Source organism: Cyprinodon variegatus, unplaced genomic scaffold, assembly GCF_000732505.1.
Source record: "Cyprinodon variegatus isolate N-32 unplaced genomic scaffold, C_variegatus-1.0 Scaffold546, whole genome shotgun sequence".
Classification (NCBI taxonomy): domain Eukaryota; kingdom Metazoa; phylum Chordata; class Actinopteri; order Cyprinodontiformes; family Cyprinodontidae; genus Cyprinodon; species Cyprinodon variegatus.
Window position 1 is genome coordinate 862 of NW_015150999.1, and position 13632 is coordinate 14493.

General features: G+C 34.3%; 1 protein-coding gene across 1 annotated transcript in view; it reads left to right on the plus strand.

Annotated features, from left to right (window-relative positions):
• Positions 1-575: 575 nt before the first annotated feature.
• Positions 576-13632, plus strand: part of LOC107095441 (syntaxin-binding protein 5-like) — a gene marked incomplete at its 5' end in the record, with an annotated part of 62322 nt that continues 49265 nt past the window's right edge. The window contains 8 exons of the mRNA XM_015391546.1: positions 576-648; positions 1725-1872; positions 3446-3513; positions 4020-4060; positions 4392-4606; positions 4784-4959; positions 5169-5294; positions 8252-8403. Coding sequence (XP_015247032.1) covers positions 576-648; positions 1725-1872; positions 3446-3513; positions 4020-4060; positions 4392-4606; positions 4784-4959; positions 5169-5294; positions 8252-8403 — 999 coding nt within the window. The remainder of the gene's footprint in view (positions 649-1724; positions 1873-3445; positions 3514-4019; positions 4061-4391; positions 4607-4783; positions 4960-5168; positions 5295-8251; positions 8404-13632) is intronic.

Sequence of the window (13632 nt, forward strand, 5' to 3'; positions counted from 1 at the left end):
TGGTCCAGTCCTGTATGAATTTAAATTTACTAAAGTTGGGTTATTGTTTCCAACTGGCTTTCAAGAGTTAGACTTTCAAATTTAAAGTAAAACAGTAATAATAAATCAAAGACTATAAAACATATGTGAAAAAGTCAAGAGCAATGCTTTTTGAAGTGTTTAAAAACAAGGTTTTTGAATACCACCATACCACCACCGACATGTTAAACCATCAATACAATGAAACTAGGACCTTGTCATTTTGTTTTGCCGTGGCTTAAAAAAGAAAGTAAAAAATTAAAATATAAGCTGGATAAAAAATGTTACATTTCAACTATTAAAGTTTATTGTTTAAATCATACTGTGGTCCCCCTTTTTGAGAATTCTTCATGATAGTTCTTGTAAAAGTGCCTTAGAAAAAAAAAAAAACATTGACGGTTCTATAAAATCTTAAATCTACTGTTGATAGTGTAAAAGTGCTTTTTTGTTTTCAGGATTTTTGTAGTACCGGTAAATACTCTAATATTATCCCAGAATCTATTAAAAAGACAACTGGAATCTAAATGATCCCAACTGGTTTGTATTCATACCTACAGAAGTCCAGGAGCCTTATGCTGTGGTGGTGCTCTTGGAGAAAGACTTGATTGTGGTGGATCTCACACAGAGCAAGTAGGTGTTTCACATACCCTCCCAAACACCACCCACCCCCACACTCACACACACAAACACTTGCTGCGAGGTGAGACTGATGTGAAATCACCAAGCGAGACCTCTGAGCTTCTCTTTTTCTCTTTTTGACAAGCGACATCATAATGCATTACCACTGAGGAAAGGCAAGTCTACACCTTCAGGATACCAATAGAAACCCTTTTTGTCACAGTTTTCACCCAAAGATAAAATTATTTTTACATGTAAAATTTAACCTGAGTCTCAATTTTAAATTAATTAAAGGACATATCATTAATACTTTCAGAGAGGAAAATCTGTATAAATTTGTATATGAAAATGTTTTTTTGTTTTTTTTAGAAGATTTCTCACTTCAGTTGAAACTCTGTCTTGCAGATTTCTATTTATTTTTTTTTTTATTAATATTTGTCCTAATCTGGTGTTATAATCCAATCACTGCTTTCATGGTGCAACTTCCACCATCTTAGTTAATTAACCTCCAAAGGGTGAAATAAAGATAGAAAATGCTGATGAAAATAAATTAAGAGATAAACACCTTAGCCCCCAGAGTATGTTTGAATAGTGGATCAACACTTCAGTTCAAATCAACTTGCTCTGAAAATTAGATTTGATAATTACAGCAGTCAGATATTAATGTCTCCTGATGGCTGTACTGTTAGTTCACCCAGATTGTATTTTGTATTCTCATTGATCAGCAGTAAGTTGTGTTGAAGCTGACACAGAGTTAATACATGTCTGCTGTTCAATAACTAAATTAAATTTTCACTGTTGGTGTGTTTTGCTGTCCGAGCCTTTTTTGCTGACACATTGTAAAGTTAATATTTTAGTAATATTTGACATACTGTTAGGCCATTTTAACATTATTTCTATTATTAGATAGAATTATAAGTACATAGTGCTTTATATACATTTGTATTGTTAACAATGTACTTTTACAGCTTAAAATTAAAGTAGCTTTTAGAAAGAAAAATACACTTTTGATTTTGCAACACTTTCTGCTTTATGTGTTATTGTTCTTATATCCTGGTTTGATGCTTTTCAATTGTTGTGTCTTACAGCTATCCTGTGTTTGAGAACCCATATCCCATGGACATCCACGAGTCTCCTGTAACCTGCACGGGTTATTTTGCAGATTGTCCACCAGACATTATCCCGATTCTCTACTCAATAGGAGCGAAACACAAGAAGACCGGCTACAGTCAAAAGGTCCATTTAATACTGAAAACAAATAATTAAGAAAGAGTTCTGCGCTTCTTTGTTTTTTTTTTTTTTTGCTTTTACGACCTTTTTAAGCAATATAAAAGCATTCAAAGGAGAATCCCTTACAGTCATGTGTGGCTATTATTTATATAGTGGCTAACAATTATACAGTATATGTTAGGGGCGGCGGTGTCTTACACCTTATTTATTGAATTCAAATGTTAAACTGTCTTTAGGATCTTTGCAAATAGTTTTTTTTCTCAACACATTTCTGTGTGTATTCCCTGGAAAACGTAAATCCTTACAAACTCTGACATTTCTAAAAGGCTGCAAATATTCACATATCAACTCGTTAAACAACAAATAGATGCTAGAAGCTCAATAGAAAAAATAGCTTTTCTTTTAACTGCTAAAGAGTGACTATTTAAAACTAGCATCCTGGACTATAGGTATGCATCTCCTGCAATAGGTATGCATCTACTGCAAATGGGATTTGATTTTTAGTTTCTTACTCGTCTTTTTCTTCATCCATTGTAATCAAGTAAGCAACTCTTTTAATACTTAAACAGATCACTTTGAATGTCTTTTCCTCACAGCTTCCACATTAAAGATTGAATGGTTCAGTAACTGAACAATAAACAGGATTTTTTTAAGGCACAAGAGGATTTATAAGAGCATCTGTAATTATTGTGCGGGATAAATTAAAATATTATTTATTTGTCCACTTGTTTTTTATTCAGCTTACTGGAATATTTATCTTTTTTGCCATCCAGATAAAACATTCTCAGAGATGTCCTTAATGTTCGGCTGCAATATGTAGAGATGGGTAGATCGATCCTAGAATCCATAATAACAATACCAAAACTGGTAATGATATTAAACTATAGTCCAGTGAAAAGACCAATAATTTTTTTGTCTCTTCTGCACGCTCTACTGCTGCAGATTCACCAAAGTCTTTTTTTTTTTTTAGATAAAAATGTTTTAACATGCTTGAAATTGCTTTAAACTTAATTTGTTATTTTTCCGTTGTTCAACTATCATAAAATATTAAAGTAAAAAATCACAAAAAAAAAACACCAAAAGATGAATACATTCATGATACATAAAACTTTAATTAAATAAAAGTATCAATATCAGTACCAGCGATACTGACTCATGGTATCTTACTTACTTAATCGCATCGATCAAAATAGGAATTATGCTGCAAATTCCTGGAACTGCCCACCTCTAGCTATTAGGACTAAGGCGGACCTAATGGAGAGAACATGCTTTGGAACAATTCGGTTTTTTTGTCTGTGTATTCAGACTTTTATAAGAAAATCTGTTACATTCCTACATAAGACAAATTATTTAACCCCATAGAACAATTTTCATAGAAACCTTATTAGTGCATTTCATTATCATTATGATCCGTTTAGTTTTAAATCAAACCCAGTTTTGGATTATGGAGTGAAATCATGCATGTCTGTCAAAAGTTATGGGAGTTTGAAATGATTTTCAAAAAAGATTTTACAAACACTGGGGTCAACAATGAGAATATGTTGTAATTAGAATTTAAAATGATGTTTTCTCTCTTAAGGAGTGGCCAGTTGGTGGTGGAACATGGACATTAGGCTCCCACACTTATTCAGAAATCATCATCACAGGGTAAGTCTGACATTTTGACAGAAATGGAAGAAAAAAGAACATCTGAGGGATTTCCGCTTGCCCTTCACACAACTTATTATGTATATGTAATAATGTTTCACTTATTTCACTAGTGTGACCTGAGTCTATTCCAGGCTAAGGAGAACCGGTGTCTTTTATGGGGCTGACAGACATGTTAACTTATTCTCACACACAGGGTGTGCAATAGCTGAGTTGAGTCTCTGATGCCAATGTGGAGAGCATTTTCTTAAGAGCCAGTGTGAAAATTTTAAAAATCTCAGATCATAACGAAGGTTTTTTCAGAGGAACCTAAGATTTGAATTTGTTCTTCTCAGTTAAGGCAATATGAATGGCTTTACTGCAGATTTAAAGACAGTTGCAACTTCTAAAATAAGAACAAATAACTAATTAAAGAAAGGTAAATGCTTTCCGTTATGTTGTAGTGCTCTGCTTAAAAGATAAAAAAAATTAACTGTTTTTTTACTTGCTTTTTTGTTGTTGTTTAGACATGCTGATGGGTCAATAAAGTTTTGGGATGCATCTGCATGTAAGTCGCTTCTCTAATAATTTCCTTGTCATTTTAGAAACAACTCTGAAATATTGATTTGAGATCATCTCAGGTTTTCTGTGACACATCAAGATCCAATAAACAATATGAGATCCCCGATGAGTCACTTCCATTTTGCCACAGGCTTGAAAGAGAGGACACCAAAGCAAATTAATAGCCCTCTCATGATAGGGAAAGCTGCACAGCTAATTAAGCAGGTTGCCTAGAGTTATATCAAAGCTATTACCAGAAAGAGACATAAAATAGCACATGAAAACGAGGTCTCGCCAAAGAAAAAAGAAAACCAGTGTGTTCTAATTTGTTTTAAAAGTCACGCTACAGATGTTGTACAAGCTAAAGACCTCCAAAGTGTTCGAGAAGCCAAAGCCAGGTGATGGTCGGGCTGCTGAGATGGGGGAGGACGATCCTTTTGCTGTCCAGATGGTTAGCTGGTGCCCTCATAGTCGCATCTTCTGTGTGGTCGGCATCTCGGCACACATTATTCTGTATCGCTTCAGTAAATATGAAGCCAACACTCAGACAGTGGTGAGTAAAAATAAGAACCTGGTAAGGAAGATTGCAAACTGACTATCTGATGTCCTGCAGATGTTTGCAGTTTTTAAGCCATTTCTGCATTTTGAAAATAATAGATTGAATAAAACTTGTAGTTATAGTTATGGTTCTGTGGACTCATTCATATTTCTGCATTTCTGTCATTTCTAGTCCTTAGAAGTGCGTTTGCAGTGTGAACCGGAGGATATTATTACTCCATCTGAGAATGAAAACAATCCCTGCTTCTCAGAGCCCACATCTCACTCACCCCAAACCCACTACCAACATCCTGTTAGCCCTGGAAGCAGAACACCCGACGGAGCTAAAGACAGCGTCCCCTCTCTCAAGTAAGCTTGTGGTTCAAACAGAATACAAAACATAATTCCTGATAAGTAAGGAAATACTGACATTTACATACAGAAACATTAAGTGAAAAAAAATTAAATAAAAACAACTCAGAGGCAGAAATAATCAGTAGGAGTTGTGTGTAATTCCTTTTAATCTTTCTGTTCTCTGTGGCAAAAACACTTGCTTCTCTCCCTTAAATCTGTTTTAGAGTGAAGGAAAAAATGGTTCGCGTCCCTCCTGGCTATCAGTCAGACTTGGTCATCCAGCTGCTGTGGGTAGACGGTGAGCCACCACAGCAAATCACCAGCCTGGACATCAATTCTGCATATGGCTTGTAAGTTCTCAGACAGATTATGTCAAACCACATCAGTCAGTCAGTCAGTATGTGAACCTGGTTATCTGATACACATGTTTGAATGTTTAAACTGAAATTGAATTAACAAACTTAAACTACATAACAAAAACAGATTTTTTTTTTCAATACACCAAAATACATTTTCAGAGCAAATAAATGATTCTTTAAACTATTTAACTCTGCATCAAAGGAATATATCTAAATTTGTTTTTTTAATTAGATAAATACAGATTCAGTCAGGATAGTTCAATTTCATTTTCTGATTGCACAAGTTTCTGCACACATTACACTGGGATAAGTGTCCTGAACTATCCAAAACCTGAAAAAATTAGAGAAATCTTTCCAGAAAAACAACAGCTAAATATATTTACTTATTTTTCTGTGTCTGTGTGGAAAAAGGACCCTTTTAAGGAAAATATATACAGTACTTTTAAATTTGGCTTTCATGCTTGACCCATTGTGAATCAGAGAAAAATTCACAATACATCAAATCCTTTGCATCCAATTCTTCTGATTAACAAAAACTAATGTGTGGTTGTTTTGTCCTGAAAAAATAATCGCTCAAAGTAATCAGTAAAAGCTGCTTATTGATCACATGTATGCCCTAAGCGACTGTCAGTGAACTGAACTGTATCTTTCAAGGTGTTAATATTTTGCAAACGTTCAGTCAGAATAATTCTAAAGTCATGTAGGTGAACACCACCTTCATCTATATTTTTCCTTTTTTATAGGAAAAAAGGAGAAAATCCTTAAGGTGCAGCACATAGTCTACTTTTCAGGGGCTGACATAAAACAATTGCATATTCCATTTCTAATTCCATTCAGGGAAAGTTTAACTATGACTAAATCCTAAACCATTTATAAATATATTCTCTTTTAAACCACACATGGTGTTGAATATGCATAGCTCTGCCCATCTGTCTTTTAGCTTCTGTGTTTCCTTTGGGCTGGCTTTGTTACATCTAAACAGGTTTTTATGAATTTGGGTTTTAGAAGGTGTTTGGGGTTTCAAATGGCATTAAATATACATAATCAGAGGCAGGAAGCACATTTGAACATACAGGAACTGTATGTCAAGCAATAACGAAACAATGTTAATTTTGCAGCACACTAAGAAACACTAAATATAAGACTAGATGTAAAAAAAAAATGGCATGTTATGGTGCAAATTAATTAAATTCTCTTTAAAAAAAAATGCTTTTTCATATAATTTGAACAATTTTTAATCATAGAAAAGAAACATATTTTTAAACACTGCTGTAGTAGGGAATAGAAAATGTGAACGTGTTTATGCAGCAGTAGCACACCTCCTTTCTTTTTTCCTTTTAAGAATACTAAATAGCTTTTCTTTGAAAAGAGCCTCGCTTCTCAAAAACCAATAAAGTCACAGCTTGGTTTAAAAAGCTCAGTGTGGTTCAAGGCCAATGCATTTTTTGAAATTTCTCATTTAAAGCTTTCCACAATTTGAACATGGCCACTGGATATTGATTTATTTTGTTGTCTCTAATTGACTTTTCTATGAATATAAACTCTTAAATAAAAAAAAAAAAAGAGAGAATTAAATATATTTTGTTGATATTACTTAGCTTTCAGTGCAGAGGAAAAGTAGTCAACTGGATATATAACTACAACAACTGTAGCTTATAAAAACTGTTACATAATTAATTGTACAGACTGTATAGCCAAGGGTATAAAACATTGAATAAAATAATGATTATCCCTCCATCAGCTAACATATATGAAGAAATGCCTTAGGACATTAAGTAGTGCTGCTATTGGTTCAATTTCAATGAAACTGATTCTGTTGTTAATTTTAAACATTTATTAGCTGTTTTTTAAGTATTATTCTGTTAACAGTTGCTATTTGATTTTATTGTATATATGTGTACAGCATTAAGTCACAGATAATGTCCTCTCAGGGTCCTTTATAGGGCAAACAGATCTTATTTATTTTCAATATATACAATCAAATTAAATTCTATTTAATAATAATAGAACTTTATTAATCTCACACTAGATAAATTTACCTCCTACTTTAACCCATCCCCTTGGGGAGCAGTGGGCTGCCACTGTGCTGCGCCAGGGAGCAGTGTGGGGTTAAGGGTCTTTGCTTAAGGGGCCCAGAGTGCAGGCTGTGGGAGTGGGGCTTGGACTCAGGACCTCTGGCACCCAAGCGCAACCACTCCCTCTGATATATTTAAACTAAAATGAAATCTCTTTTGTTATGATCGTACTGTTAGGTTAAACTTAAATCAAATAATATTTGATTTAATGGTGTTATGTTACATTGCAGACATTTTTTTTTTTTTATTTATATAATGCCAGTTGGGGAAAACTGATCTATCTAGAGAAGCCCATTGATCGCTTGATTTGCATCAGCCCCTTATCCTGAACAAGCATACTGTATTGTGAAAGTGAAGAGCTAGTCTTGAACCACACTCAGTCATAGTGGCTATTTCCTCAGCTATTTAAAAATTGACTGACATAAACATCCAGAACGAAATCCACTCAATTAACTAAAAAAAGAGACTCTGAAACACAGAAGCTTTACTTTAATAAAGTATGAAACGTGTCACACAAAATTAAACAAAAATGTCTTGTGCTTCAAGTGCTGAAGGTTTTTCATACGGGATGATTTAAGGCTATCAAGTTCCTCTTGATCAATCATACTGTACCTCAAGAGCCAGGAGGAAACAGCTGACTCTGGATGTTCTGGGAAACGTGGCATTAATATTGAAATCACAGCAGCATCAGCAGTGTAAGATAAAGACAGGCTTTTGTTGTATGTAATTGCATCAAAATTTCAGAGTTCATTTAACAATTTTTTAAGAGCTTGTGTTTCACCTTCTATATTAAAGAGAGAAACCTTGTGCAAAAGATTGCATATGTTTTTTGTAACTTTTTTTTGCTTCTTTCCTGTATGTTTGTGTATCCAGGTTGGCGTTTGGGAATTGTAACGGGCTTGCGGTGGTTGACTACTTACAAAAAACAGTTATATTGTGTATTTCAACACTGGATCTATACGGAGCCACCGACCCCTACCAACGCCTTACCCGTTCCCCCCGTAGGAACCGGCAGTCCACCTCAGGTAGCACACAAAAGCATATCTGCCTTGCTACATAAACCTGCCCACTGATTCACTAACCAAGCACCTAAACAACAAAGTGTCAACAACACTGCTCTATCTTTCTGACTCAATCCTCTCTTCTGATTTTTTTCCTCTGTTGCTTTTCCTTTTCACATCTGCCTCAAAGTACTCTATTTCCATTTTTAAAAGTATGCAAATCTGACCCGTTTTTAGATGAATAATTAAAAAAAAACATTAGATCAGTAGTTTTCCTTTATTACCCATAAATACCATATGTTGTAAGTCTAAATAGTAGTGAATGAAGTAGAAAGGAGTGCTGCTTGCCTTGTCCTAACCTTTTGGTTTCTTTCAAGTTAATATCCGTTTCCATTATATAAATATTTTTAAAAATGAGTTAAAGATGTCCTCATCAGAATGTTGAATTTTTCTTTGTTTTCTGTTACTGAGACAGGAATTTGCAACTACATAGTTAATGTGCAAAATGACATAGGAATTAAGGAAATCAGATTTTTTTTTTTTTTCGGTAATTCAGTTTTCTATGTGCAAAACATATAAATCAAATACATCGTTTTTAAGCTCTGTATTTTATAATTCATTTACACATACGTCTTTAAGCGTGAAGTAATTAAAAAGTAAATTTAACACCCATTTAAAGATCCCAATTTTCGTAAGGTAGGCTATGCATAATCTAATTATTGACAATTAAATCTGATTAAATATACAGTAAAAAGCACTACATTTACAGTATTGCCCTGTCCTACATTGGTATTGAGATTATACATTTTTACGTTAGAGATGTATACATTCAACAAATTACTAACTACGTTTAGAAAGCTACAATATTGTTCCAACAATGGGCCACTTAAATGCAACATGGGTTTTTCATTCCTTTAGAGTATACTTCTACAAAGAACTACTAAGCTAGACTAACAATAGCATGTTTTGGCTCTGTTTTGGTTTTAATAGTTGGTCATTTAACTCATATTTCATTATGGTTCTAAATACGGTCTTTGTTTTACTTTTAGAACAAGATGTAATTCTGTAAACTTCTTATTTACAAAAATCGTAAAATGTATGAAGAATTATCTTAGCTCCCTTCTACATGCTGTATATTTATATATATCTATATATATATATAGATATATATACGCAAAAGGTTGAAAACCACTCAAAAAGGTAGAGCAAAACTCAGAGTTTTAGTCCTTTTATACAGTTAAGCTAACGTTTGGCTTTCAAAAGAATGTAGTATGGCTAACTGGGGTGTCAGCAGAATAATCTACATGCAAAACGCCAGAGGATTTTAAAGTATCACAATTTTCCACAAAAAAGTAAAAACACTTTACTTGTTATGACATAAAACAACCTCTATTTAAAAAAAATATTTTTTACCCCTTTTCTTCTTTCTTTTCATAAACCACCACAACAAACAGAAACACTTACCATTATGTTATGATATGCATGTGAACAAGTCATGTGTCATCTAACATTGACATGTAATATGCATGTTGTCTTTTGGTTTCTCTGTTTGCTCTGTTTTAAGTCCTGCTTGAGCATAGATATGCAGTCTGAAGCCACAGAGGTCTTCTTGTACTCCCTTACCCCATTTTCCCTTTTCTCTGCTTTTTACTTTCGGCTGTCGATGGCCTCTGAAACATATTATATTTATCTATATACCCTAATATGCTGTAGTTATTATCAATGCCAACGGTGAGGTTGGAAAGATCTGTAATAAATTAGAAGGAATTGTGCATCGGACAATATACAGAAAAGCTGAGTTGATTTTTGAAGTGTTAGGATCATGACGTTTAAAATTTGTAGTCTTCTTCACAGCTTGTAGGGTTATAAAAATTAGAGAAAAGCAAACAAAAAACTTTAGATTGTGAGTTCCAAAGGTGTAAGTAATAGATTCAATTATTTTTCTATATAGAGATCATTAGGAAGGGAATATTAATTGAATTTATCAATCAAACAATATGTTCCTCTAGCTAATATGTCTTTATGAAAGTCATGTTCTGTCTTTCACAGCACATTTTTAGCTGTTATCACCACTCATCCATATCTGTAAACTACACTGTGTGTATAGTTATAATGCAAATGGAAATTCTGACATATTAAGATGTTTTTACAAATTTTAATGCTTTTTGAGTTAAGACATGGCCAGGCACCAGATTCTCACAAAGTGTTTACCTTTAGTGAAACTGCTGGTAATCACATACTGTAAGAACTTTACATAACACATAATAACTTGATCAAATTCCTGGTATTTGAAACAGAACGTCTTGATTTTCCAGCTGCTGATAATTAAAAAAACATGTTGGTTTCTGGGCCTTCATGTTTCTTGCTAAAACTAATCACTGCCATGTTGCATTTTATGCATATAATTACAAACATTGGCTGGTAACATGAAGTAGGCAATAATACTCGAAACAGTGAAATTGTCATGATCGAAAAGAACAGATAAGAAATAAGGTTGTAAAGCTTTTCAAGACTTGAAGACTTAGGAGAATCACCATGAGAACCATTATCCATTAACAGCGATCTAAATATAATCAATCTTTATCCTTGGAGGGAGTCTTCCAAACAACATTTAAAAAAGACAAAAGTTCACTTAAGATATTATCTGAGACAGACCTTTACTGTACTTCTTTAAGTGAATGTCCATGTTACAAGAAAAAAAGACTGGGCAAAGATGGCATCATCATTAAGCTTTAATGTCAAAACCACAGCATTCCAGGAAAACTCAAAAAGGGTCGTACCACATTTGCCTAAGATAACATCTTGATGTTTCTTATGAATCTTGGTAAAATAGTCATGAGAACTGAAAGTACAGCTTGTTCAAAAAAGCTGTACTTTCATTTCTTAGGACTATTTTACTGAGATATTGCTATCACCATGTCAAACATGGTGATAGCAATGTGATAATCTGTGTTTTCATTTTGGTTCCAGGACAATATGTGGAACCATAAATCTGTACCAGAAAAACCTAATCAAGAATCTGACTTTTCATGTATGGTAGAAAAATGACTCAAAGCACACCAACTAGTCCTCTCATTTGTGTTTTAAAAAAGACATGATGCTCTTGTCAATGTCTGCTCTTTGATTGAGAGGCTAAGGGAATAACTAAAGTTAGTTATTCACAAATTTTTGATGGCAGTTGTGACAACAGATGGCACAACAGCCAGTGGGTTTTATGAGTCATTTACTTAGTCACTTACAACTTTTGTTGTGTCATTTTCCTCTTAAATAGAAGGAAATCTTTAATTGAATTTTTTATTTACTCATATTTAATCTTTCTGATATTAAAACAAAATTTTAATTATATTCAACATTTCAGATAGACATATGCTTTTAAACCCTTCAATTTAAACCATTGAGATGTAGTCTATATAAAGTAGAACTGCAAAGCTTTAGTCTGAATTCCTCATAATTGTAGCTTCAACAACCACTATCTTACCCCCTTTCTGAGGTATGTCCTATACCTCTTTCCCACTGGCCAAAAAAAACTGTTTAAACAAACAATTAGCTTTTAGTGGCAGTGGAAACAACTCACTGACCTGCGTTGACCCGGGTCAAACGACTCAGTTAAAATCAACTTGAAACAGATCTGCTCCAACTGGCATTTGGTGGGAACATTAGACCTGGGTTGACCCGCTAATTTACATAATACCACTGAGCACAACTAACATATGTCGCAAGATGGCGGCAATGGTGTCTGATTAACAAGTCAAAACAATTGGGATTGCATTCAACAAACCTTAAGCAGCACTGATAAGAGGAATTTAGACGGACAAAAGAGCCAAGCAATAAAGCAAACTTACTACTTCCTGGCTCCCTTCCATGTTGCTCTCCATTGTTTACTTTCCTGATTTCTGTCCCACTGATGACATCAACACTAACCCAGCCTAATGCCATCACCAGACATACAGCAGGGGGGGGGGGACGGAGAGCCCACACATCTTTCAAGGGGTAAGACCCAGTTTTTTTGCCAATGGGAAAGGAGCCAAATGCCTAATGTTAGTTCGACCCATATTATAAAAAAACTGCATTAACTTGCTGATTTCTGTGGGAAAGAGGCTTAGAGGAACTCATTTTGGTATCTTTAAAGTGCACAAAGCACTTTACACCCTGCCCCTCACAAGGTTGCAGAGCGGTCAACTTCAACTTTGTTCAGCCTTTTTTTCTTTTCTGTTTGACAGCATAAATAACATTATTTAGTTTTATTTGCAGTTTACCATTTTGATGTGTCCATCATTACCATAGCCGGTAGGAACTACTGTAACCCCTCAATTATACAGTCTTGTCAAATCCTATTTGATATTGGTGGAGGTTGCTGAAGAACTCATCCTTCAAGTGCAATGTGCTGACAAAGAGAAGTTATGAAGCATTTGATTTATATTGGCACCCCATGTCATATTTTGTGGATGCACGTATTCTCTGTTGTTTATACGTGGACTAAATTTAAACACCTATAAACTGCTTAAAATCTTTCTTTAATTTATGCTTTTTTTATCATTATTTCCTCTATATTCAATTTTGACTGAAAAAAGCTTTGCTACAATTTCTTTAACCTACATCAGAACCACAACCAGACCCTAATAGTTGCCGTGATCTGATTATACACAAAATTTCAGATTTTTTTCCCACTACCTCTGCGCTGTGTCACTGTTTGACAACACCTTAGTTATGTCAAGCAGCATCCGGGGAGAGCAGAGCTTTGACCGCTCTCCCCGCATGGATTTCATTGCTCTAGAACGCGCAGTTTGCATAGGGATACTCTGGTAATCCACTGCTCTTGCTGCAGACATCGTGTTAAGTGTGAAAGCACCTTCAGTCTTACTAAATGTTACGTAAGAAAAACTGCTAAAAACAGTCAAAGTAAGAAAGTTTATGTTATATGTGTTAAAGTCAGGTATGCTCCTATTGCAAAATTTTCAATTTCTATCTTCTAAATAGGAGATACATCAAAATAATTAGAAAAATAAAGTTTAATCATCACTTCAAAGAGGTTCTGATGCTTTAGTAATGAATTGGGTGGTTAAAACACCAACGACTGATCATTTTGACTCTTCTTCATCTGTAGCTGCGACTTCCTTAACCTTGGACAAATCTGTGAGAAAGCTGTGAGAAATAAAAATGGCAGATTTTCTAAAGTATTTAGCCTGAAATCCATAACCTATTTTAGATTTTCTGCAGTAATGACTCTGAAGTGTTTGTTTAAAAAATAGGGAA